This window comes from Nycticebus coucang, chromosome 7 (genome assembly GCF_027406575.1).
Source record: "Nycticebus coucang isolate mNycCou1 chromosome 7, mNycCou1.pri, whole genome shotgun sequence".
Lineage (NCBI taxonomy): Eukaryota > Metazoa > Chordata > Mammalia > Primates > Lorisidae > Nycticebus > Nycticebus coucang.
In genome coordinates this window covers 104,631,584-104,659,317 of record NC_069786.1, presented here as the reverse complement: position 1 = coordinate 104,659,317, position 27,734 = coordinate 104,631,584, and the positions used below count along the sequence as shown (strand labels likewise).

Genomic DNA, 27,734 nt, shown 5'->3' with positions numbered 1-27,734 from the left:
GTTGAGTGGGCCAGGTAGGATGCACTCAGAGAAGACGAGCAAAGGGCAACAGCAAGCTCAGCACCACGGTGCCAGATGTCACCGTCCTGGCACCACTCAAGGGCCAGTACTTCACATGTACGTCATCCAGGATAGAGAGCACAGCTTCCATGGTCTCCTCACAGGTGGGCTGGATCTGAACTTCTGGCAGAGCAAACCCATATGTACCATTGTCCCTCAGCTCAAATGTGAATGAGAAAGGGATCCCAATGTCTCGTGCCCAGTCTTTTGAAGACCCCGACAGGGCATCTACAAGTGAAACATGAGGGCAAAGGTAGAAATCATACTTTGAAAGGACAGATTCCATACCCATTTCAGGGAATAAAGGTTCAGTCACTGAAATAAACTCTCTCAGATGATGGTTTCAGGGACACTGTCTTCTCCCTGTCCTTCACAGGAAGCCCCCTATAAATGGGAAGCACATCTCATATAGCCTCCCTGTCCCCATGGTACCTAGCACTATGTATGGCACATAGAGAGATTTGGTTCAAGTTTCTCAGTTGAACTGAAGATGAGGCAAGGTCACATTGTAAGGCAAGAGTGAAATGACTCATATCAAGGAACAGAAACAAAATGGGCCACAGGGAAAATATTATCTAGGTGAGCCCATCGATGATGGAGGAGGTGGAGGCTGGGGCTAACAGAAGCAGTGCATTCTCCTTTGAAGTAAATTCTTTCCTTCTACACCCTTTCTCCAGGCCCCAACCTGCTCTGCTTTCTTAGCCTGATGGGTCCTTTAGGAACTGAACCAACTGACCAAGGGTCAGTGGACGGTGTCCTTCCTGTTAACTCCTGTGCCTTCCAACTTGCCAGCTCTTTTTAACTGGAGCCAGGGGAAGTTCTGATCTGAGCCAGTGCATTAATTTTTTTTCTTTTAGCTCATGGCTTATCCCTCGAGAGTATAATTCTGGATTTGTACAGACTCTCTTTTATCCTTGGTCATTTTGATTTGTACAACTCTCTGTTGATCCCAGGAACTCTTCTTTTCCTTTCCTGCCCAGCTCACCACCAAAGTCCACTGACTTCTTTTGTGCCTTAGATACTATTGAAGAGGCAAAAAAAAAAAAAAAAGATACTTACATAAAATATCTGCACTCGATCCAACTCTATAATTGGTTCCATACTTTGCTTTCAATGCATTTGCTGCCTTCTGTCCAACTTGAATCTGTAGGTGGGAAATGTAGAGACAGATATCTGGTGTTAAAAATAAATTCAACAATCCAAGGTTTGGTATTTTGTCCCTATCCATCTTCAGAGTTTTAGAGCATCTTTCTAACTTCCTACTGGACAACTACATCAAGGTAGCCTGCTGGTACCTCAGATTCAACACACTCACATCCAATTCCATCATCTCTCCCACTAAATCTCCCACTAATAATACTGTTCTAACATTCATGTTTCTGGTCTTGCATGCTCTCCCAAATGAGTGCTTGTAAAATCCAGCAGGTGTATTTGATATTCCTTCTCTCAAACAGTTACCAAGTTGCATTGTCAGGGCCATAAGACTGTTTCAGACTCATTACCTCTGAATCAGTCTGTTGCATCTTCTAATGAGTTTCCCATCCTCTCAACAAACTTCATTCCAATTGATCCCACCTGGCTTCCAGATGCAGTTTAGAAGCATAGAGCTATGGTCATGGCCCTGCAGAAAAGCCTTCAGTAACTCCTGGTTGCTCACTGAATTAAACACAAGCTTCACTCACTTATTTTTTAAGAACCTCTACACTATGATCCTAACCCACTTTTCCAATACATCTACCCTAGACTACAGTCAAACTCAAGTTTTCCTACTGTTCTCAGACATGCCCCACATCCCTCGGACTCTTTACTTTTCTTAGGATGTTTCCTCTAGCAGTGGTTCTCAACCTTCCTAATACCGTGATTCTTTAATACAGTCTCTCACATTGTGGTGACCCCAAATCATAAAATGATTTTTGCTGCGAAAATAATTTTATGGTTGGGGGGTCACCACAACATGAGAAACTGTATTAAAAAGTCACGGTATTAGGAAGGTTGAGAACCACTGCTACCAGGATCACTACTTCTTATCTACACCTGTTGAAATTCTACCCAACCTCAAAGAGCTTCCCCACAAGGCCTCGCCTGACCACCCGAATTGGATTCTCTCTCTCCCTGTTTGATTCTCCCATCACCCTCTGTTTATACCTTCTAGGACTGCCCTTATTTTTCCTTATAGATGCTTGAAACTTATCTCTCATAGACTCATAAAATTTCAGAGCAAGAATTATACATGTGTCCCCATGTCCTCAACCAATATGACCTCACCACATTTTAAATCTCTCAGAACTAGATCAGTAGAACCTTTCCTGAGAGCAAGGTCACTACCTGAAGTCCAAGTGTCTTGACTGTGCTCCTTGATTTAATAAATGTTGCACGGATCTGTCAATAGACGCTCTAAATATTCCCTAGCCTAGACTCTCCAGTGCTATCTCATACCCCAGGATGGTATATCTCACTCCTTGCCCTTAGATTCTACACACCACCACCAGAGTCCCTTTGCCATACCCTGCCAGGCTTTGATCCACACTGCTTAATCCCCAAGGGCAGCCTGGCTGTGTTTGCAGGTGCATCAACTCCCCTGACTCAGGATAAGCCTAGTTTCAGATCTTGTCTCCCCCTTCCTGGCTCTGCACTATCTAGGTAAATCCTGAGATGTCACAGGGTAATGCTTGGGTATGGTGGGGACAGGCCTAGTGAAATTCAAAACAAACAACAGAAAAGGCAAGGGGCAGTGTGTGGTTGTGGGGATCATATGTGGCAATTGCAGGCAGGATTCTTAGGGCACTTAGGACTTTCTACATGTGGCTAAGATAAAAGAAAAAATAAAAGCACATCCAAAAATGTTTTGCCTTCTCTCCACACACTTACTGAGAATTCTAACTTTGGCCATTCACCTTTTCTCTGTCTTCCTGAAAAGAGATTCTGAGTCGACCCCAGTCCATGGGTTTGTGCTGTCCAGAATTCAGATAATGGGCAGGAAAGACTGAAGAAGCACAGGGTGGAAAGCTTGTGTAATCATTTGCGATGGGAAGAGGTACAAGAGCTGTTTATAGAAAACAGAGGAAGTTGTAAGACAGAGGGGAGAGTTGGAAAGGAGATTTCTGGAGAAAGAAATTCTGGTAAGAAGGTGAGAGTGACAGGTGGAAGAATTCAGGGAAGCGTCTGTGTGTGATGAAATAAAGAGACACGGGCTGGGGAAAGTGTTGCTGTGATTTATAAACCACGCTCCTCTTTGGAGAGTCTCTAGAAGAGACACAAATGGCTTCTAATTGTTTTTATTCTTATGTGTTGCTGTGTTTCTCTGAATGAAACCTCCATACTAACTGGTCTGTGTGGGGCCTTAACTTTTATTTGGAATATATGGATCATGCCTAGGCTGTGCTTGGTATGCAAATGGATCCCTGTCTTTTTTCTTTTTCTTTTTCCTTTCCTGCAACCATTTCTTCTTCCCTAGCCAGCCTTTACTTATCTTATTTTTTATTTTTTTTTTTTAGTTTCCTTCTCTCAAATCCTGAATGTGGGGTGGGAAATTGTCTTCCCAGTTTCCCCTTCTTTGTTGATGAAAGAACTTTTGAATTTTAATTCTTTAATAATTCCACAAGCAATGGCTATGGGGAAATAGATAGGAGTAAGAAATATACATGAGAAGTGTACAATTGTAATCCTCAGCTTATGGATGTGGTACTGAGAAGATGAAATGGAAATCCCCCAGACTTCCAGCTCCCACTTCCATTTTCAGGGGTGGAACCCTTGACTGCACTATTCTCTGCTCCTGACAACGTATTGTAAGGTCACAGAGAGCCAATTTCTCCGCTGCCCTTTTCCTAGTAAAAGTAATAAAAGCTCTTTTACCAGTACTGTATAATACACACGGATAAAAACCTCTTGCCCACTTAACAACTCCTTCCTGGGCCCAGAGAACTTCCTATAGGCATATATTCACAGCAGGCAGCCAACAAGATTGATTAAAGCCCTGGCACATCGTGGGTGCTGGGGGAAGGGGCGGGCAGCTTGGGAAGGAGTACAGAGGTTGATATGGAGAGAGTTCAAATGGAAAAAGTGCAAGCATGTAAAACATTAGAATTCTTATAACTACACTAATTTCCAGAGCAGTTTAAGTGATTGCCAAGTTGCCTGTCATGCAGTATAATATTTACCACAATTTCTATAAATTTTTGGTTTTGTAAATATAGAGATTAATTATTAGTCTCTGCTGGTTGTAAACAGTACTAGAAATGGAAATCTCCTTGGGGCAGTTGGCTTGATTCGTATCTTTGTGTGCTCTATCAAAACTTACCCCCCAAGAACCTAAAAACACTCTAAGGAGCTTCAATAAGGCTGATGCATGGTAGCAAAATTGTCACACCACCACCTTTTATTGAAAAGGTTTGTATATGACTGTTTATGAGAACTCTTTATCACCTGAGACTGTAAGAGACCCAGATTCGAAGCCATCATTCTCCATTTGATTTTACAATTTCTGCACATAGTATTGAGAAATTGTCAGGAATTCCCATCTTTGAGTCGCTGTTGAGGAATGGCGATGTCACAGCCTGGGCCCCTGCTGACTTCTCGTTCCCCCTAGGTTTGGCCACAGGGCTCTAACCAGACAGCCTATCAACAGCACAGGACACTCTATCCTTTGGATGCAAACCTTGCAAAATGGTCATGTAGTATCTGTTTTCCTGAACCAATGAGAGAATGAAGTACCCAAGACAAAAATTGGAGTATGTAACCTCTTTTTTTCTATTGAAGGAAAACTCATTTCCACAAAATACCTACAATGGCTCGTCTTTGGAAATTTTGTTTGTGAGATCTTTCTATGCAAAAAATAGAAAGCTACAACAAATATCATGGCAACTGGGGATAAGGAAGATTCTTGGCTTCTTAACTGAAATCTTTGTTTCCATAGATTTCTCTACTGAAGAGCTAGAACTTACAGGGCTCACAAATGAGGAGGAAATAGCATATCAGTGGCTGGGAATTTAAACTGATAATAGCTCCTAGAAGTTGCTAACCCCTTGTGAGCAGAAGGATGTTTCTGAGGCAGTGTGAGGTAGTAGGGTGACGGATGTGGCCTCCGGAGTCTCCACTCCACCACTTCCTGTCCATAGACTTTGGTAGATAAAGTTAACTCAGGATCTCAGTTTCCCCATCTCTAAAGTGAGATTAATACATTGTTAAGAGGGTCAAATGAAACAATAGCTGTAAAATCCCTTTGTAAATTGCAAATATCCAGGTGAATGTTAGTTATTTTCACATTTTACAAAATGACTATTTAGTACAAGTATCCCTGGATGAAGAGAGGAAAAAAATCATTGCAAGAAAGGTATTTGGGTATTGTTGGATGTTTTTGACTTATAGGGGAAGGGCTCCCTCTACCAAAGACCTATACTGCCTTTTCTTTTTGCATCCAAACCTTGTGTTTTGTGGGTCACATCCCACTGGGAGAGGCACAGGAGGTATAACCTGACCACAAGGTAACCAATCCTTGTGATATTAAGAACTGAGCAAGCTTGGCCCCAGCATATCCCAGAAATTTCATATAATCTGTTTTTTAAAAAATTAATAGATAAATAGAAAATAACAATACGTATTGACAAGAATGTGCAGACATTGCAGGAATTGCAAATGTGCAGAAAAAACAAGAATTGCAGGAATGCAAAATGGTGCAGACTCTGTGGAAAGCAGTACAGTGATTCCTCAAAACTTTAAAAACAGAATTACCATATGATCCGGCAACCTATACTTTGGGTATATATCCCACGGAATTGAAAGCAAAGTCTGAAGAGATATTTATATAATCATATTCATAGCAGTATTGTTAACAATAGCCAGAAGGTAGAAGCAACCCAGTGTCCACTGACGAATGGATAGGATAAACAAAATGTGAAATAGACATATAATGAAATACTATTTGGTCTTAAAAAAAAGGAAGGACATTTTGATACACCCTAGAACATGGATGAACCTTGAGGACATTATGCTAAGTGAAATCAGCCACTCATTAAAGCACAAATACTGTGCAATCCTCTTTTGGTATTTAAAGCAGTCAAACTCATAGAAATAGGAAGTGGGATAGTGGCTGCCAGGAACTGGAAGAGGGGAAAATGGGAATTTATTGTTTAATAGGTACAGTTTCAATGACAGAAGATGAAAATGTTCTAGCAATTGATTTCACAACAATGTGAATACACTTAACACCACTGGACTGTATACTCAAAAAATAGTTAAAATGGTAAATTTTATGCTATGTTTACTAGACTATGATTAAAATTTTAAAAAATAAATGAAAAAAGAAACCAAATATTACGATTTATGATTCTAAATTTACCCTCCCTTTGACTAGTGTCTATTGTCCTTTGGTTCACAGAAGACAAAGAGCCCTGCCCCTTCCAGCAATTCTGCCTACTGGTGCTTGGGTAAACAGAGCGTCAGAGCAAGACCCGGATGAGGCACAACACAGTTTCCCTGCCCCAGCTTGCATTTCACTGGCACTCCTCCTTACAAATAATCCTAGGCAAATACTGGAGGAACAGTTTAGAAGAAAATAGAGCATTGTGTTTAGCCAAGAAGAGAGCAGATATTATTTAGCCATGTTATTTTAGATATGCCATATTCCACTAACAGCTGGCAAGTGCTTTCAAGCACGGTTCAAAAGCTGTAATTGCCGAGCAGAGCTGCAAGAGAATTTACAGAAATGAAAGCTCATTCCTGCAGATTATTAACATAATCATCTCATTTATATTATAGAAGAATACCTAAGATGTCTCCCAACTTGACACTTTATGAAACAGGTAGTTAATTAATGTAGGTAAAGCGGCATTTAACCTGAAGCCTTCCCAGCAGGCATCTGGCAAGGCGTAAAAGCAGGAAGAAGAAAATAAGGATGAGAAGAGAGAACAAAAGGAGGCAGGAAATGGAAATGGGAAAAAGGAAGGCAGAAGGCCTACCTTGTCCTACTGTATGGGGCCATGCACTTACCAGTTCTTCATGGTTACTCGATTTATTTTTGGTGTAGCCGTAAGGTGTGAGGATGAACTGCCCGTAAGAGTGCATGGTCAGGAAACACAAAATGTTGTCTTTCTTGCTCTCTACAAAGCTGGAGACAGCTTTAGTCTCTGGTTCAGACACTGGTGCTGTCCCACAGAATTTTGAATTTTGGCAGTTTGTAGATGCGCCTATACCTGAAACATACAGGAAATCACAGAGACGGCTTCATGATCTCAGTTTAGAAATGACAGAGGGCAACCCCTTGTGAGCAGATGGATGTTTGGGAGGCAGTGTGAGGTAGTAGGGTGATGGATGTGGCCTCTGGAGTCTCCACTCCACCACTTCCTCTCCATAGACTTCAGTAGATAAAGTTAACTCAGGGTCTCAGTTTTCCCACCTCTAAAGTGAGATTAATACAATGTTAAGAGGGTCAAATGAGACAATAGCTGTAAAATCCCTTTGTAAATTGTAAAGATCCAGGCAAATGTTAGTTGTTTTCATATTTTACAAAATGATGGAGGGTAAAAAGTCATCCTTACTCAGGGCATCTGTAGGTGAAATCAGGGCTTACCCTTGGTTGTCTGGCTGAATTAGCCACTGATAGAATAGTCATGCTAGGAGGAACTCAGAAAGGCAAGAAGACTGATGTTAAGATTGACAAGCTAACTCCATACTTGCATGGCCCAGTAAACAAGATGCAAAATGAAATGACATGTCAGCAATCTTTTACTTAACCCTGTGGCATGCCCCAAAACAAACAGCTGGGAACCAGTTCTTGGGTTCCCAGGTCAGGCTCTGACATAGCCCTATTGGGCTTCAGTGTCTTACTGGCTTGAGTCTCAGAAGAGCTACTTGGCAAGGATGTCAGTAGGCTGTCCTCCTCATTACTAAGGATTACCAGTCAAGTCCCTCTTATATGCTAGGTACTATGCCCAGCCCTCCTATGTAGCATCACATTTAATCCCTACAATAACCTAATGATAAGGAGGGATTGTTGTGACTAACATTTTACATAAGAGAAAACTAAAGCAGAGAGATGAAGTGATTTTTTTTCCAAGACCACACAGATGCCAAATCTCGATGTTAACCCTTGCTATCCAGTTAATGGCAATGCCCTTGACCATTCCTGCCTCTTTATTTGCTTCCAATCCACTGGGCATTTTGAGGTTCTGAAACATGAAAATGCCATAAAAAGAAGAAAATGTTTGTTTTGTTTACTGCCCACTCCCTGCTGTAAAATAATCTGCAAGATAATTCTCTGATTTTTTTTCTTTAATATAAATACATATATAGTAGAACCACTATAAGTTGATCACCCATGGAATAGTGACAAGCTGGTCAACATAAAGAGGTGGTCAACATAAGGAACTAGTCCTACTGTACTGATGTGTACATGTGGTGCATGTCTGGTCTACGAAAATTAGGTCAACTTAAGAAGGTGGTCAACTATGGAGATTCAACTATATTTAAAAACAAAGGGTTGGACTTGAAATATATCCACACTGGTCTAGGTCTACATTGTCCTCATGTAGCCAACCTGCACTTGAGGGCTGATGGCTCTCACTGTATAGATAATACGGTCCCTTTTAAGGAACTAAAACTGGTTATAAAATCCAGAAAACTGTGTACAATTAGATGTTTATTCTCAAAAATTGTATCTTCAATAATTTACTTCTTTTCTTGCTACTCCATTTATTTGTTCATCACTTCATCTACTAAAAAATATACATACTTACCACACCAAGATACATTGAAATTTCGATTGAGATCCGTCCCAAAACATGTGCCGTTATTAAGGGATGAACGAGATTTCCTCCAGAGACGATCCTGCAGCAGAAGAATGGAGGGCTGTTGCCGTTCTAAGGTTTCATAAATCACAGTGTTAGTGATGATAGTGGTCCTTGAACATGAAAAATGTTTCCTAGGATTATCTGGAAGAACTTACCTGTAACACAGTGAATGTTAAATCAATTTTGTGTGTGTAATTTTTAGTCCTGCAGATGGGCTAAGCAACCCCCAGTAATAGGAACACCTGTGCAATTACAAGTACACATACGTGTTAACAATCCAGCACAGCCTTTTCCTCACGACCATGTTTTCAGTGTCTGTGGATGTGTTCCGCTTACTCAGGGAATGCTCCAGAGTCATTTTTTACATCCAAGTGATGCGGGATGAAAGGGGAATAGCTTGACAGATGGGAAAGACCATTCCAGGTATATCAGATACGGTCTCTGCACATTTCTGGAAGTCAAAGACTGATGAATGAAGATGGGGATAAAGACAAGTGTCACCAGACAAACTCAGAGGGAGCATATGATTCACATATCAGGGCAGAGAGGCTGTTTGAGAGAAGAGGGGCCTTTAGGGGAAGTGGAGGGAGCAATGAATGCCCACTAGGAACACAGGCTCGTATTAGTGGAGTGATATGCTTGGAAACATTCAAAGAGAAGATTGTCTGCCACCTAGAAAGCCTTTATGACATATTTGCCCCTGTGTAAATAATCACACTGAGAGATGTAGGTTGGTATCCTCCATACATGTTTTTGGGGGGTGGTGAGAAAAATGTAGGCTGTTTTTGATATATACATCATTCATTCCCTTCCTGCTTCTAGAACTGACTTGGGGGGAAGTAGGTTTGTGTACAATTTTTTTTAAAATCTATACAATCCTAACTGGGTTTCAGGCAATCCACAAACATTAAGAAGATGGAGGAAGAGACAAAGCTACTCTGATTGGAAAACTGGGACTATGTCAAAAACAAAGAAAAACCTGGGCTGGACTTCAGCTCTAAAAAGGAATTAGACTTCCTAGTCCTAAACTTGACTCAGATCGTTCACTTTAAACACATAAGAGTATTTTTATCCCAAATGGAGTTTCACTCTTTACATAGGTACAAAATATTTCTATATATGGCTGGAATGGCTGAGGCTGGGCACGGTGGTTTACACATGTAATGAAAACGTTCTGGGAGGCCTAGGTGGGAGAATGACTTGAGCTGAGGAGTTGGAGACCAGCCTGAGCAAGATTGAGACTCCATCTCTACTAAAAATAGAAAAACTAGCCAGGCACTGCAGCAGGCGCCTATGGTCCTAGCTCCTCAGGAGGCTGAGGCAAGAGGATCGCTTGAGTCCAAGTGTTTGAGGTAGCAGTGAGCTATGATGATGCCAAAGAACTCTAGCCTGGACAACAGAGCGAGACTCTGTCTCATAAAAAATAAAAGAGAAAGAAAAAGAAAAAAGGAGTCTGAGTTGAGCTTTAGTTCGGGAATACACCCCGAGACCATGCTCAGTGTACTCACAGTTGTCCACGTGTAGATATAACCATCGATGTTAAGAATTGGAAGAACATAGAGGTCCAGGTTCCTAAGCAACCTGCTTATCCTTGAGCTGTCTTTATGGTTTTGCAGAATCTTAAAATTGAAGAGAGAAACATTCAGAATGATTCTGGACAGGGAGTCTCTCTTAATTTTCTACCAATTTTAGCCTAATTCTAAGAGGTGACCATGCATGTTACCTCCACTCTCAGCCACCAGCCCCTCCTCAGTTGTCTTATCCTGTACGGTAGTGGTTCTCAAACCTTATCATGTTTGATAGAAAACTTATTAAAACACACTATTCAGCTCTGCTTTCCCTCACCCCTGCCTCACTTCTCAGCTCCCAACCCCTGTGTGTTTCTAATTCACCAGGTTTGAAATGGAGCCCAGGAATTTGTGTTTCTAGCAAGTTCCCAGTTGATATTGATGCTGTTGGTCTGGGGAACTACACTTTGTGAGTTTTTCAGCTTGGGTTTCTGAAAAATCTGACCCCCCAAAATCCTATATTACTTTTCAAGTCTTCTTATTCCCTCAAGGGAAGGCTATAAGTAATACACCTACACACACATTCACTATGCTAGGCATTTTCCATATGCCACGTCTCTTAATCTATACAACAGAACCACAAAACAATCAATTCACACTCCTTTTACAGATGAAAAACTAGGGGTCTCAGTGTTAGGAAATTTGCCCACTCCTAGGCAGAACCAGGTTGCAAACTCATCTCTGACTCCCAAAGTATATCTTCTAATTTGGATATGTTTACCCTCCAATAAAAATGATTTTGCATCCATTAGCAAGATATCAGAATATTAACTCAATTACCAGTGAAGCAATTCACTAATCCCATTTCACTTGAGTTGAAGGATTAGCTCAGTAGAGTTACATTGCTAACAGGTAAAAGAAGAACGCTTTCTGAGTCACCAAGCAGTATTTTTGGGGGGTGGTGTACCATTATAAGCATGCTAAAGACACTTACTTCTTTTACAAACCATTGGCAAAAAGCTGGGGCAATCCATTCCCTGGCGTGAATTCCACAGTCCATCCAAAAGATCTTCTTGGGGTTGTTGGATGGTTGACTAATCTGGGGGAGACACCAGTGATTACCAAACAATTACTTATTATTGTAAGCCACTGTGCAAAGTTATCAGGATTTTTATTCCCCTGGAGGTCCCTTTCTTACTCCCCTCTGTGGCATCAGGAAGAAGGCACAAATGCTGATGGAGACACCCACCGACAGGACCTCTGCCTCTGCCACTGCTGCCAGCTGCCTTGGTGGTGGTCTCAGGACGTGCACTGACTCACCATGACACCTGCCCCAAGAGCAGTCTTCCCTATACCCTAAATCATTCCCTAGCTATAAATAAAGGCAAAGACACCCACCCCACCCCAGCCCCAGTCACAAGCTAAGTGGCTAAATGTGTAGAAATCTTATAAAATCTTTGCACATAAAGTTCACTCAGAGTGGCAAAGTACACAAGAGGTAATGTTTGAGAATCAAAAGTATTTAAAAATGATCCCTGATATTCATTTAAATTTCTTGTAACTTTGAATGGATCCAAACACACAATCTCCAGCAACACTTAATAAATCCCCCTGCCCCCTAGGAACTGCCCCACTCCCAGCCAGCCCTGTCTTCTTTCCTCTTTCTCCATTTGCTATTTTTGTACGTCAGTGTGGCCTCACTCCAGCAAAAAAGATCCCTCCTTTTTCAGAGCAGTGGGGAAGTAGGAATCCATCCGGCAACTGTGGATTCTCTTTGGTGCAGAAGATGCTGCGAATGCGCCCATGTTTGGAGCAGCCACATCTGTTTTGAATTTGTAATTGACCTAAGCCAGTGCTATTTGTTGAAAGCCACTGGGAGACTGGCTGATGAAGGCTCTCTTCCTCTGTAGGAGAAACTCACAAATTGAGATAAATATGTGGCTGGATCTATCCTAGTCAAGGCATTTTCTCCTTTTAGCCTTGCCCATTTTTCAAAGCTGCCTGGACAATTCCTAATCCACCTCTTACTTGAATTTTCTCTTAGAATTACCCCTTTTATGACTATGGTGTATGTTAATTGCATGTTTATCTTTCTTGCCTCCTTGTTATATCCTCATTCTATTCTTCATAATATGCTGTGGGCAGAGAATGTTTATCTTTTTTGGCTGCCTTAGCTCAGAGTTTGAGGGCCTACAGAAAATCAAAAAAGCAAGTACCCTATGCTTAATGTATCGACCAATCACCCACAGAATCTCTGAATTCTATTTCAAAGCCAGTAGATTTTTTTCTAATTATAAATAATTCTCAACATTGGGGCTGTAGCTTGTAAATTAACACATCTACACTAGGTGATAAGAATGCAGTGAACTACACACATAATGCTAGTTCTTAATGCTAGGCTACTTTGGCAGTGGTTCTGGAAGAGTGTCAGGGTCACCTGGGAACTTGTTAGAAATGCACTGTGGTTTTATAACTCTGGTGTGTATTAGAATCACCTGAAAGAGGGCTCATTAAAACAGATTGTTGGGCTTCCCTCACTTAGACCCCCCTAGTAGACCCCATGAGACCTAAGAATGTGCATTTCTAATAATTCTCGAGATGATGTTGATGCTGCTGACCACCATTTGAGAAACACGGGTTGGTGCAGAGGTTGTGAATGCTGGCTACACAGTAGGATCACCTGCGGAGTTTTCCAAGCATTCCTGGGCCCATCCTGGAATTGTTAGTTCAGAATCTCTAATCTAATTAGGAGGAGCCCAGGCATCAGGATTACTGGCAGCTCCCTAGGTGATTATAATGTGCATGCTAAAGACGTAGGGGATTCTGGAGTCCTATTATCTCCTGGCTACGCTGCTGCTTAGCTGTGTGCCCTTTCACAACTCCCCTTATTCTCTGGGCCTTTATTCACTTAAGTATAAAAGGAACCCAAAATGAACATTTTCTATAGTATTCAAACATTTTTATGGAAAAAAAAATTCTGTTTTTTAAAAAAGAATAACACTTTACAAAAATAATAAAACAACAGTAACTTAAAATACAGACTAAAAGTGCACTTGTCTGGTTGAAGTGTGAGTGGGCATTGTCCACTTCTAGGCCATGCTGTTTTTCAGTTCTATCCCCCCATGGTCCCTCCCAAGCATCCCGGTTCTCTTTACTCCTGAACATGACTCCATCCCGATGATTCAGGCATAAGCATCTAGAAGTTTTGAAGTTTAAAAGCCCAGTTTGGGGTGGAGAAGGCAAAGTCACTCTGTATTGTTTCTTTTAAACTTTACCACACTTTTCTGGCCAGAGCAATTGAGTAGAAGACAAATATCTTTGGACTGGGTAATTCTTCTGGTAAGGCAATTGTCTCACTCACCTTCAGATAATACATGGGCCGGGCTTCATAGGTCATTCCTAGGAAATGCCGTGTCACCACTTCTGCATACTCCTCACTGATCTGGCTCATCCACTGATAGATCTGAAACAGCCAGGGAGGACTGTGGCTATCAACAGGAAGATCATTCGCCTGCCTCTGATTAAGATAACTATGTCTTTCACTGAGACATTGAACTCTACATTCTTTTCTCTAGATTGCAACAGCTGCATGGTGAACAAAACAGGAAACTAAACCAATGAATTTATTACCGTCTGCCTTTCCTTTCTTTCTTTCTTTTTTTTTTTTTCTAGCAGTTTTTGGCCAGGGCTGGGCTTGAACCCCCCACCTCCGGCATATGGGGCCGGTGCCCTATTCCTTTGAGCCACAGGCACCACCCATGCCTTTCCTTTTTTTTTGCAGTTTTTGGCCGGGGCTGAGTATGAACCCGCCACCTTCCATCATATGGGGCTGACGTCCTACCCCTTTGAGCCATGCTACTAAGTCTTAGGACACCTGGTTGAACTTTACAAATAAGTTACTAAGAATTAACAATTTCAAAAATCTGCCAATAACATTTTTGAAACACTGTAGCATAACGCAGTGACCATCAGACTTATTACCAGGTTTCCCTTGGCACACAATCATGCCAGGAATTCCAGGTCAGGCTTATTTTGCAGGTTTTTCTTCTGTCTTTATGGATTCCTATAATATCCTTTGCTCATGTCCATGGTTCCAAGATTAGGGAAGACCTGAGTATGACCTTTCCAGGACATGCCAACAGAAGTTTCTAAAAAGCCCCAATTAGCCTTTTTGGTTCAACTGAGTAGACCTGAATATGTGTTGATTTAATTACCAGTTTTACACCATGCTGAGACAGTCTCATGCCATGGCCTGGAAGTCCACAACTTGCGGTTTAATAGGGTGAATGTAATCAGAGAATTCACATATTCAGACAGTCATCGCCAACTTACAGGATACCTCTCACACTCAATTTCTATATTTCTTGGAATTTACATCTCTGAATGACAACAACCAAGAGTTATGGCAAAGAATAGTTAATTGGGGATAAGACATATACTATTTGAAAATTTTTCTCAATTACCATTCATCTTAGCATGGGATAAAGTAGGGTATTTTCAATGTAGCCTGTCAACTGAAAGAATAATAGCTTATCACATGGCTGTCATGTGTGCGCCCCTCATGGGACTAGGTCAGATGCAAGTGCCTTAAGTCTTGGGAGAGCTATAAATAGCACCCAGTAGCAGCAGCAGCTGTTACCTGCTTATTGCTTAATCTGTACTGTAGTGGTATAGTTTATTTTGTTTACCCCACAACAATGCTGCAAGATAGATACTACTATTCCTATTTCACAGATGATGACACTAATAGCCAGAGAAGCTAAGTGCCTTGGTCAAGGTCATATAGCCAGCAAGTGGCCAAGTCAAGTATGAACCTATCTGTGACACCAGAGCATAAGGTTTCCATGGGCCAGACTGGACTTAGCCAAAACCATAGGACCTTCGGTACTTGGGGTGATCATTACAGAAAAAAGTGTAGATTCTTTCCTATAGTCTTTGCAAAAAATTCTGGAAAATATCAATATCTTCCCAAATGCTGAGAGAAAAATTGGTAAAGCCTGTTGGGAGGACAACTTGTATGTTTATATCAAAAATTTAGATATGCACATCCTTCAACCCAGCAATTCCATTTTTTAAAATTTACATCTCAAAAAATGCATAATATCACACACACATATGCACACACATGCATATACACATTGTACGGTAGCCAATTTTTCACTGTATCTAGTTTTGGAAAGCACCAAACTTATCTGAGTAGCACTGTAAATATTTCTTAAAATAAGAAAAAAGTTTTCTTAAGAACTGCTGCCCAGGCCCCTTGCTTCCTCCAAGAAATGCTGCATTTTCAGCTAAACGCCATTCAATCAGAAGTCTTCCCCATCTCACATCTCACACCCATATGAACACCACCCCACACTGCTTAAACCTGCAAATGAAAATAATGGTTAATTAATTCTGTTCACATTCGCCCTAGCAAAACTTACTCACTGGGATGTTCCTGTCCTCTTTTTTTGAGACATTCTTACTCTGTTGCCCAGGCTAGGTACAGTGGTGTCCGCCTCGCTCACAGCAACCTCATACTCCTCGACTCATGTGATCCTCCTGCCACAGCCTCCTGAGTAGCTGGGACCAAGGTGCATGCCACCATGCCCTGCTCATTTTTCTGTTTTTTGTAGAGACGGGTCTCCCTATGCTGCCCAGGCTTGTCTTGAACTCCTAACCTCGAGCGATCCTTCTGCCTCAGTCTCCCAAAGTGCTAGTATTGTAGGTGGGAGCCACTGCACCTGGTGATGTGCCTTTTAATTTCCTCTTACCTGGTCTTGCAGCTACAGTGGTAGTGGCGGCAGTGACGTTTGGGAATACCTTGAAAGTGCACAGGTGCATCTTAACACCACATTTTGAGCCTCCCCGATCCACGGTTACTAACAGTGAGTCATCCCCTGCCATCATCAAGAAGGCCAGGACCCACCAACCACCCCACAAGTCCTTGCTCACCTCCTCCATGGTGTGGTATTTGTTATAGGAGTAGGTATCCAGGCTCCTCCGTGTACTCACTGTCTTGTCCACAGCCTCTTGTCTGTGTTGTGTTAGGAATCTACAAAGGGAAAAAATGTAAGACAAAAGGTAGTGATGAAACTGGAGTATCCTGCAGGTTAGAAAGTTGATGGAAACAGTAGTAGAAATCAACATGCACAGGATTTGGAGGACAAAAACCAGTGGTAGAGTATTGGAGGGTAACTTATTGGTTGTGAGACTCTGGGCTGAGCTACTCTGCCCTGCAGTTTCATGCATAGAGTGAGAAACATTCCAACCTTATAAGGAGGCTTGGATAATTCCCTAAGACATTGAAGATAGAAATAATTTTAAATTTAAAGTACAGACTGTTCCCATATATCCCCTGTTGTCACACACACAACAACATTCCCCACTACAGACATCTCGCACAACTGCTGTACATTTCTTGCAAGCAGAATATCTGCATTGATGCACCATTATCCTAATCCAAAATCTATAGTTTACATTAGCTAAGGTTTACTTTGGACATTCCAAGGGTTCTGACAAGCATCTGATGATACATATTTACCTTTATAGTATCATACAGAATAGTTTTAATGCCCTAAAAATCCTTGGTGCTCAGCCAGTTTATCCCTCCCTCTCTCTAACCCCTGGCAAATACTGGTCTTTTTACTGCTTCTGTAGGTCTGCCTTTTTCCAGAATATCATATAGTTGGAATCATACAGTGTTCAGCCTTCTCAGATTGGCTTCTAATCCTTTGCGTTTCTTCCATGTCTTTCCATGGCTTAATAAGCTCATTTCTTTGTCAGTGCATTATAATAGTCTAGGGCTTGGGGTAGCACCTGTGACTCAGTGAGTAGGGTGCCAGCTCCATATACCGAGGGTGGCAGGTTTGAACCCAGCCCCAGCCAAACTGCAACAACAACAACAACAAAAAAAAAACAGGCATTGTGGCAAGCACCTATAGTCCCAGCCACTCGGGAAGCTGGGGCAAGAGAATCACCTAAGCCCAAGAGTTGGAAGTTGCTGTGAGCTGTGATGCCACAGCACTCTACCAAGGGTGACAAAGTAAGACTCTGTCTCTAAAAAAAAAAAAAAAATTCCAGGGTCTGGATAGATCACAGTTTTTCCTCCACTCACCTACTGAAGGACCCATTGGTTGCTTCCAAATTTTGGTAATTATAAATAAAGCTTCTATAAACATCCCTGTACATGTTTTTGTGTGGACAAGTTTTCAATCCATTTGTGTAAATACTAAGGAGTGCGAAGAGCAGACTTAGTTTTGTAAGAAGCTGCCAAACTATCTTCCAAAGTGTCTGTACCGTGGCATTCTCAATGCAGTGAATGACAGTTTCTACAGCTCCACATCTTTGACAGCATTTGTTAGTGTTTTGGATTTGGGCCACTTTAATGGATATGTAGTAGTATCTCATTATTGTTTTAATTTGCAATTCCCTAATGACATAGGATATAGAACATCTTTTCATATGCTCGTTTGCCATCTTTATTTCTTCTTTTGTGAGGTGTATGGTAAAGCCTTTTGCCCATTTTTTAATTACGTTTTTCTTTCCTTCTTGTTGAGTTTTAAGACTCTTCATATATTTTAGATAATAGTCCTTTATCAGACATGTCTCTTGCAAATATTTTCTCTCAGTTTGTGGCATGTCATCTCATTTTCTTGACATTGTCTTTTCAAAGTAGAAATTTTTGATGTTGATAAAGTCCAACTTATTCACTGTTTCTTTCATAGGTGATGCCTTTTTTGTTATATCTAAAATGTCATTATCATACCCAAAGTTGTTGAGGTTTTCTCCAATATCCTCTTCCAGAGTTTTATAGTTTTGCATTTTGCATTGAGGTCTACGATACATTCTGAGGTAATGTTTGTGAAGGGGGCAAGGTCTGTGGTCTGTGTCTACATTCATGCTTTCTTTTATTAATTTTTTGCATGTGGATGTCTACTTATCTGGCATTGTTTGTTGAATAGACTGTGTTTGGTTCTTTGTCAAAGATCAATTGACTATATTTACGTAGGTCTATTTGTAGGCTCCCCTTTTTTTCCTTTAGGTCTATTTGTCTAATTTTATTTTCTTGCCAATACCACACTCTCTTGATTATTGTAGATTTATATTAATTCTTGAAGTTGAGTAGTTTCAGTCCTTTAAGTCCATTTTCCTCTTTTAATATTGTGTTGACTAATGGGGGTCCTTTATTTTCCATATAAACTTAGAGTCATTTTTTTAATAACTACAAAAAGACATGCTAAGATTTTGTTTGAGCTTTGTGTCAAATCTATAGATCAAGTTGGGAAGAACTGACATTTTAACATTATTGAGTTTTCCTACCCATGAACATGGAATATAACTCCATTTATTTAGTTCTTCTTGGATCTCTTTCATTAGAGTTTTGTAGTTTTCCCCATATAGATTTTGTACAAATTTTATTAGATTTATACCTAAATATTTCATTTTGGAGGGTGCTGATACAATTGGTAGTTTTTACCATTGCTGTCTATGGGAAGGCAATTGACTTCCAGATGTAGGCTTTTATCCTGTGACCTTGTTATAATTGCTTAGAAACTTTTCTGTTGTTTCTTTCTAATTTTCTATATAAGCAATCCTGTTATGTTATCTGGGAACAATGATGGTGCTACTTCTTCCTTCTCAATCTGTATACCTTTTATTTCCTTTTCTTGTCTTATTGCATTAGCTGGTACTTCCAGTATGATGTTGAAAAGAGTGGTGACAGGGAATTTCCTTGCCTTGACTGATCTTAGTGGGAAAGTTTTGAATTTCTTGTCATTGAGTATGATGTTAGCTATAGATATTTTAGGGATGTTCTTTAACAGTTGGAGAAATTGCTCTTTGTAAAGTCATGAATGAGTATTAGATTTTCTCAAATGCTTTTTCTTCTTTTTTTTTTGGCAGTTTTGGCCAGGGCTGTGCTTGAACCTGCCACCCCCGGTATATGGAGCCAGCACCCTACCCCATGAGCCACAGGCACCTCTCTCAAATGCTTTTTCTACATTTGTTGATATGATCATGTGATTTTTCTTCTTTATCCTGTGGATGGGATGAATAACATTAATTGGTTTTTGAACATTTAACCAGTCTTGCAAATGTGGGATAAACCCTGCTTAGTTATGGGGTATAATTCTTTTTATGTATTGCTGAATTCGATTTGCTAATATTTTGTTGAGAATTTTTCTGTCTGTGTTCATGAGAAATAGTGATTTATAATTTTCTTTTCTTGTGATGTCCTTGTCTGAATTTGGTATTAAGATAATGCTGGTCTCTTAGAATGGATTAAGATATATTCTCTTTTCCTCTATTTCTAGAAGAGATTGTAAAAAATTGGTATAATTTCTTCCTTAAATGTTTGGTAGAATTCACCAATGAACCCAAATGGACCTGGTACTTTCTGTTTTAGAAAGTTATTAATTATTGATTCAATTTTCTTTAATAGACTTAGCTTTATTCCAATTGTTTACATACTTATGGCTTATCTTTTAACAGTTTATAAAATACCTAAGAAAAGAAATTTGTACACAGTATATAATTTTATTCTCACTACAACCTTGTGAAGTGTTATTATCCATGTTTTACAAATTAGGAAACTGGAGCCAGGAGAAATTAAGTAACTTGCAAAGAGTCTCAGAGCTAGTAATTCACATACCTAGTATTATTCAAGCCACACAAACATTTTATGAATGTCTTAGTTTCCTAGCTGAAAGGTCTTATTTAAGCAGCAATTGGGGTTATATTTTTACTATAAGACCATACTGATAATTCATTCACCCAGAAAATATGTATGGAATGATTACTGTGTTAATGGCACTGAGGTATAAGTTCAAGATGCTAGGATGTTCAAGATGCTAGGATGCAAACTTTTCTATAGTGATCCAGAATTGCAAGGAAATGTGTAGCGAGCTACTGAGCCAATGTTTCAAAGACTTTTATCTATTTTCCTACATTTTTGAGCATTTGTGGTCTTATATCTCCTTCTCTAAGCATTTTTTTTTACTCATAAATAGGAGAAAATAATAGTACCTTCACAAAGGAGTCATATGAAGATTGAATAAGCTAATCCATTTTTAACAATGAGTACAATTTCTGACACCTAGTCAACTCCTAATAAATGTTGAAACACAGTAGTTCAAAACAAAGCAAATACCCTAGTTCGCTGCAATGGTGTTAAAAATAGAAATTATACAGAGGATAATTTTTAGCTATCCAACTGGTATTATCCTCAAACAATGCCAAATTACAAAATGTTTTGATAGAATTAATTAAACTCAAGTTCCATTCATATGTACATAAGTCCAATAATTGGATTGACTAAATTTTAATATTTTACCTGGTTCATTTAACATCACGTTCCACAATAAACTACTCTAATGGAAATCAATTTAGCCACATAATTCCACTATTTTAAACTTGGGGTTACATTTATTGTTGTTAATTGTTGGTAGTATCAATGATGATTTGAATTTAACAGAAGGTCTTTGTCCTAAAAACTGTAAAATTCTTTATTACACTATTGGATGCAATTTGGAATATGTAGTTTGTCCAAATAAAAATCTCATGAGATAGGATTATTTAAGTAATTAGTTAATAAAAGTGAATTTGAGAAAGAAATTTTAAAAAGTTATTTAAATTGTAACAATATGTTTCTTCATGCTATTCAGAGATTCATTTCTAATACCATTCATTGAATTTTTTTCAATAAGCAAGAGTGCTTCAGAGTAAGCAATTTTAATATAAAAATATATACTGGTGTGAGTAATATCTAAGGCTGATTGCTTTACAAAAGATTGTATTTTATAAAAAAATTACATACATTACCTAGTGTGTTTAAAATTAATAAAATTTAGGAGTAAACTTAATGTCTTTATAAACCAATCAGCAAATATATATGTAGAGATAGATAGATATAGATATAGATATATCATCGTAACACTAGTTAACCCTTACTAAGTACTCTATGTCAGGCACAGGTCAAATCACCTTATATTATTAACTTCCTTAATCTACTCAACAACCCAATGGGAACATGTTCTTACTACTGTATGCAAAAGTAATAATAGAAAATACAGTTTCTTTCTTATAGAGTTTAAAATCTATTTACGACAATATGACAAACATGTGAAACACAAAATAACTTAGCCATTGAATAACAAGGTTTGAGGTGTGACATACTAGTTCCTGATTAACTACCAATTAAATGGCACACAAAGCATATAAGGTCAGAAGAGAGAGAATTCCAAACTCAAGCATAGCCAGTAATAATTACAATAAACATTTTACTGGCAATTCCATAAGCCAGAACTGTTTTAACAACTTGATGTCTCTCTATATACTTGTTTAATCCTAAGAACAATTCTTAATGTAAAATGAAGATCCTTGAGGTAAATACTATTAACCTAGGTGTGTTTATTTCTCTCTAAAGACTGCATAGAGGTTAAACTATTCTTTTATCATATCCTAGAAAATGTAAGTGAAATATTTATTAACCCATTTTTTTAAATCACTTACCTCTCATTTGGACTGTGAAGAGAACAAAATTATGTATCAGCTTTGTAGTCACTGGAAAATAGTTTTAACCCTTTTCAGAATGGCAAGAGGAGAAGAAATGAAGCCAATGGAAAGGATGTCTCTCCAGCCCTTCCCTGTCCCTCATTCCCATACTGGCTGTTTGTCTGTCATGTTCTGTCAGGAAAAGAGGTCATTAAAGATGCCTTGACAAAATATTGAGAATAAGGATGGTGGCTGGTCTTCTTTTCCTCACATAGTTCAGCAAATGTTGGAGTTCTTCTGTGTCATAGTTATCTACTCAGCGAGGTAGGTAAGGGAGTACATTAAAAAGCAGGTCTTGTACCTGGTGAATTCACATTTCAGTTGGGCTGGGATTCCCTGGCAATGTCACAACATGTGGAGCACTAAATTAAAGGCAACCTAACATCCCCAAGCACCGACATTTGGCTTTCTCCCAGCTAAGTTCTGCAAAGTGTATAGGTTGCTTCCTAAGCCCAGCATTGAACTACTGGGTCCATCTCACATGCAAAAGGTGAATGGTCTGGGACTTGAGTGAAAGCCTCTGACATTAAAAGTGATTACCACTTTTATATGAAACTAAAACGCAATACTTAAACCTCAGAAACTCTAATACCTTGTTCAAATGAATGTTTAAACCATATACTTAGACAAGACTGCTCCCTGTTTCTAGGCAATTTCTTGGGCGATGCATAAATCACGTAGAGAGAAGAGGAAAAGGCTGGCTAATCCCCCAAATCATCCCCAGTCTCATCTCACCGATCAAATGAAAAGATTATTGTATTTTGTGTATTCTTTTTGAGCAGGAATTCATAAAATGTTTAATAGAGAAAATGATCCTTTGGGGTACATTATAAATAAATTTTGCAGATCAAAGATGGTCTCATGGAATTTTGACTGGAATGTATAAAGAAGAAAAAAAAAGCCAAATGACTATTGAGGCAAATTTTGTATTTTAAATACTTAGTGAAGAAACAGTCACATGAATATTTCATGATAGTCATGTATTTTCAAACTTTATTTTTTCTGCTTACAAAATTAACATATGCTTAAAGTGGAAAATTTAGAAATTGTGGAGAGGAGAAAAAAAGAAGAGAAATATGGAAAAGGGAAAGAAGGAATAGTTCTCAATAATCCCACCGCCCTGTGCTAAGCACTGTTGCAATTTTGGCATGTTGCCATGAAGTCTTTTATCTGTGTATATATTTTTTCTAAACACAGTGTAGATTATATACACATATAATTTTGTATTCATTCCTTTGTATTCTGTATTCTACCAGACACATTTTCTCAAACCAATGAATACTCTTTAAAAGCATTATTTTTAATGATTGCATACTATTTGACAGTAAGTATACATCACACAGTATCATTTATCTAAATATTTTTCTATATTAGACATTAAGACTGTTTCCCTTTTTGTTTTGTAAACAATCCTAAAGCTAATAACCTTTTGTATAAATCCTTGTTCTTATTTCTGATTATTTCCTTGAACTACATTTCAGATAGAAGAATTAGTAGATCAAAGAGGATGAACATTTTTGATCCATTTGTTTCATCTTGCTAAATCCCAAATGGCTATACAGTTTTATACTTTTTTTTTTTTTTTTTTTTTTTTGTGGTTTTTTGGCCAGGGCTGGGTTTGAACCCGCCACCTCCGGCATATGGGACTGGCGCCCTACTCCTTGAGCCACAGGCGCCGCCCACAGTTTTATACTTTTTCAGGAAGTGTGCAATATGTGTGAGAGACCATATTTTGGTCTAAATGTCAAGAGAAAGATTACAAAGCTTGTAATTTTTACTAATTTCATATTTTCTACACTATCGTTACACGTATGTGTATTGTACTGAACAGAGTATCAAAACCTATGTTTTGAACTGATAAGACTCATCAAATAGTGGACATTATTTTATATCAATAAATAATCATGAAAATAAAACACCACAAAGAAGGATAAGCACAAGCAGATTTGAAATGTTTTCCTCAAGTGCAATGGAGCTGTCGCGTCTGAGTCACACTGCTGCAGCCTTGTCACTTTCATAAGGTGACCTGGGCTTGGCAGGCATTTTCTCTAAATAAATTTTTTAGACGTGTCCCTTCTAGAGTATTTGCAAAATGAAAAATAGTTGAAGATGATTACAAATGCATCAAAAACTTTATTTTTATTTGAACTGCTCCTATAATAGTATATATGGCATGCCTGACTTTTTTGTATATTGCAATTCAAATAACATATAGAGCATATCTAATTAAAGAAATGGCAACATCATGAGTCTAATTCATTTCTTTATTAATTTTTTTACTTTTATTTTTATACCTTTCTAGAGTAACTACTAATTTTGATTTATTTCTAGGGTTTCAAGTTCTAAGAAGAAAAAAATATATATATCATCTTTGACCAAAAAAGAGAAAGAAAGAAAAGAAAAAGAAAAATAGTTGAAGGAAGGGAAATAATTCTCCAACCAAAGATAATAATTACCATTTTGGCATACATTTTTTTCTCTTATTTTCCCAAGTATTTTATTAGATTGTATATTCTTCATCTTTCTTTTAGCATAAAACATGCATTTGCCTATGCCATTAAAAATTTCCATGATTATTTCTAATAGATGATTAATACCTCATTGTCATGTATCACCAATCAACATTTACATAACCTAATACGGGACATTTAAGTTGATTACAGATATTATGGTATTTGAATCTTAAGTAAAGCTACATCTCAGTGCATAAAATTCCTTCCACACTTTAATTTACTTTCTCAGTATAAATTTTCAGAAACAGAGACAGTAGGCCAAAAGCTGTGAGACTTTTAAGCCCCTTGATATTTTTAAGCAGCCTGATATTTTTTTCCTGTTTTCCCTGTGCAATACACATGTATCAGAGCCTTTGTCTCTGATTTATGAGTGAAGATTCTCAGAAAAGAAGATAAATTCACTATGCATGTGAAACCAAATAAACTAATGAAAAAAATGAGAAAGAAATATTCAAATGGGTTTTTGGCATTGGATAGATCCTGAACTCTCTTTACACATTGAAATGAGACTGTCTATAGAGATAAGAGACAAATTGAGGTCAGACAATTATTCTGGGGGCAAAAATTAGGGTGAGTTTCTCTGTTCTGTGGGACCAAGTTCCTTGCAAGATTTCTTTAATCATGAAGCAAAATAGGGAGACACTTATTATAACCCCACATATTCCATGTGCTGTGCCAAATGAGCAAAATAATGAGCTGTGCATGAATGACGGACATACACTTTTTATAAAGCCTGTATACACGGAGTTCAACATATATTACATATTTAGAGAAGTTATTATTCATTAAGAATAGGGAAAGATCATAAAAGTGGGCAAGCGACATGAATAGGCAATTTATAAAATAATAAAATGAATAATAAATAAGGCAAAATATTTAGTCTTATAAGTCAACGAAATACAAAGGAAGTCAACAGTGGATATTTTTCACTTGTCAAATTGCCAAACATTTAAATAGTGTTTTCATAAACTATTGGTGGAAGTATAAACTGATACAACCTTTCTAGAGGGCAATTTGGTGATGTATAGCAAGATCTTTAAATTTTTCTCAGCCTCTAACCCAGTAATTTCACACTTCTTATAACTTACATTAGAAAAACAATCAAAGATTTGCAAAAAATGTTTTATACAGCTAGATGCTCATCATGGCATTACTTGTAAAAAATGAGAAAGTAGGAATTGACTAAATGACAGAACATTATTAGCAATTACAGTATGTCTTTAATGAATTATGAATGCTATAGGAAAATTTCTGTAATACAATTCAACTGAAATATTACAGCAATTGCACGGTGTACATAATGAGCTAGCTAGGTAGCTAGCCCAAAAAATTAACAGTAATTTTCTCTAGGTGAAATTGTTTGGTAATTTTAAATATTTTCCTTAATAATTAGAATAATGTGACTTACCAACTGAGAAACTATGACAATGAAGGATATAGAATTTTTATTATGATTTTCTTTTTTCAATCACAAAACAGGACCTATCTATTAGTATTTGTAATACATTGTACCAGGAAATACTTGTTAGATATTTATTTATTTATTCCAGAATTATTACAGGATTATTATTATTCAATAATAAAGACTGTGATCTTTATTACTCTCATCTCCTGGTGGTGTGTATGAGTAGGCAGGAGTGAGAAGCCAGCTGCATTGATCTTGACAAAACCACTCCGTTTAGACAACCTAAATCGTAATAGTCACCGCCTCTTCCCACTTCACACTCACCTATTTCCCAGCCCCCCAGGAATGAGCATCCCCAAAAGGTAAACGGTCCCAAGCAGAGTCTTCATTCTTCTGCAGAAAAAGTTAGAAAATTCTGAGCCTCCTTGGCACATCAGTGGATCAAATGTCCCTGAGAATGCATCAAGGCCTGGACTCCTACAATCAAGATAAGATAAACCCGTTAGTGGATGTCTCAGCCAAAACAGACTTGAGCAATTGCTTCATTAATTCCATCGTGTCCACAGACCATTTTTAATAGTGGAAAACACTTTAACATTTAATATTTTATTTCTTTCCTAAGGCCTAATTTACATAAGCTCTTGACTCCTCTCAATCCAGAAAGAAATTTCCATCCACGTAAAGTCACTTTGGGGTATCTTTAGGACTCCCATCCCCTGCACTCAGAAGTGACTTCTCCCCTGTCTTCCCTCCACTTGGGTCTGCTGGGCATGATAGGTGCTGTGTCTTCTGCTCTGGTCATGGTGGACATGATCATTATCCAGAAACTGCACTCTCTTCTGTAGTCAAAGGCTTTGTTTGTGGTCAGATGTCTTCCCTTGTTCTGGCTCAGCACCTGTAGCTCAGCACTGAGTGCACCAGCCACATACACAGGGGGTGGTGGGTTCAAACCCAGCCTGGGCCTGCCAAACAACAATGACAACTACAACAAAAAAATAGCCAGGTGTTGTTGCAGGCGCCTGTAGTCCCAGCTACTCAGGAGACTGAGGCAAGAGAATCGCTTAAGCCCAAGAGTCTGAGGTTGCTGTGAGCTGTGACACCATGGCACTCTACCCAGGGTGATATAGTGAGACTCTGTCTCAAAAAAAAAACTTCCCTTATTCTTTTAAGAAGCATCTTAAACAGACCATGATCGCTCCAAGTCTGAGTGATGAAACAGTTTATAAAACCTTTCCCAAGTGGATCTTCCCACACACCCCACTCACATAGAAATCTCTATTTGTCCAGTTCACCACTTTTCATACGTATCAAAAATATGCCTCAGTCTCAAACAATGAACAGTAAAAGTACAGGCTCAAATTAAGATCACTGCTCAAAGTCCAGCTGAGCAAGGCAAACTTTAGCACAGAGCAAGTAAAGAACTTAAATGGAGTCTTTGACATAGGGGACCTAATTTAGATCCTTCACCCTGTATTCATTCATTAATCTATTTGTTTATTTTACAAGAATGTAATGAGTGTCTACTAGATATCAGGCACTATTCCAGGTCCTGGGGATACAGGAAGAACAAGGCGGACAGTCCCTTCTTTTATGGAACTCACAGTTGAGAGAGCCATCAATAAACAAGTAATAAGACTTCAAGTAAAGGGAAAGAAACAATCAAGATCCAATGGAGGAGACAGAGGAGATAAGGCCCCCATGTGCCATCCTGCCATCCTCTCCACATCCTCTCCATAGCCAACCTAGAAGCTATCCAAATGCTGTCCTCTTCAATTTTTAAGAAGGCTTCATTCCATAGGCATGTTTGATTAAACTGTTAGGCATTAATTCAGTCAATCTCCAGCCCCACTCCTCTCCCCGGAAGAGAGGGGGAGGTGCTAAAATTTCCAACCTTCTGATCACAAGGCTGATTCTCCCAGCAACCAGCCCC

The 27,734-nt window shown here is 38.8% G+C and overlaps 1 protein-coding gene across 1 annotated transcript; it reads right to left on the bottom strand.

Annotated features, from left to right (window-relative positions):
* Positions 1-26,271, bottom strand: CPO (carboxypeptidase O). The gene is made up of 9 exons (XM_053597903.1): positions 26,129-26,271; positions 16,289-16,388; positions 13,713-13,814; positions 11,346-11,450; positions 10,352-10,462; positions 8,790-8,880; positions 7,045-7,247; positions 1,120-1,204; positions 1-288 (listed from the first exon to the last, which is right to left on the bottom strand). Exons 1-9 carry the CDS (start codon positions 26,236-26,238, stop codon positions 26-28), a joined length of 1,170 nt encoding a protein of 389 aa, XP_053453878.1. The 5' UTR covers positions 26,239-26,271; the 3' UTR covers positions 1-25.
* Positions 26,272-27,734: the final 1,463 nt, after the last annotated feature.

What these genes read in the sequence shown, in the direction of transcription:
- CPO (XM_053597903.1), bottom strand. Translation starts at nt 26,238, where the DNA reads ATGTGCCAAGGAGGCTCAGAATTTTCTAACTTTTTCTGCAGAAGAATG. An exon ending in CCTGGGGGGCTGGGAAATAG is followed by an intron (nt 16,389 to 26,128) that starts GTGAGTGTGAAG and finishes TTCCCTTTGTAG; the next exon opens with ATTCCTAACACAACACAGAC. An exon ending in GGCCCATGTATTATCTGAAG is followed by an intron (nt 11,451 to 13,712) that starts GTGAGTGAGACA and finishes TGTCTCCCCCAG; the next exon opens with ATTAGTCAACCATCCAACAA.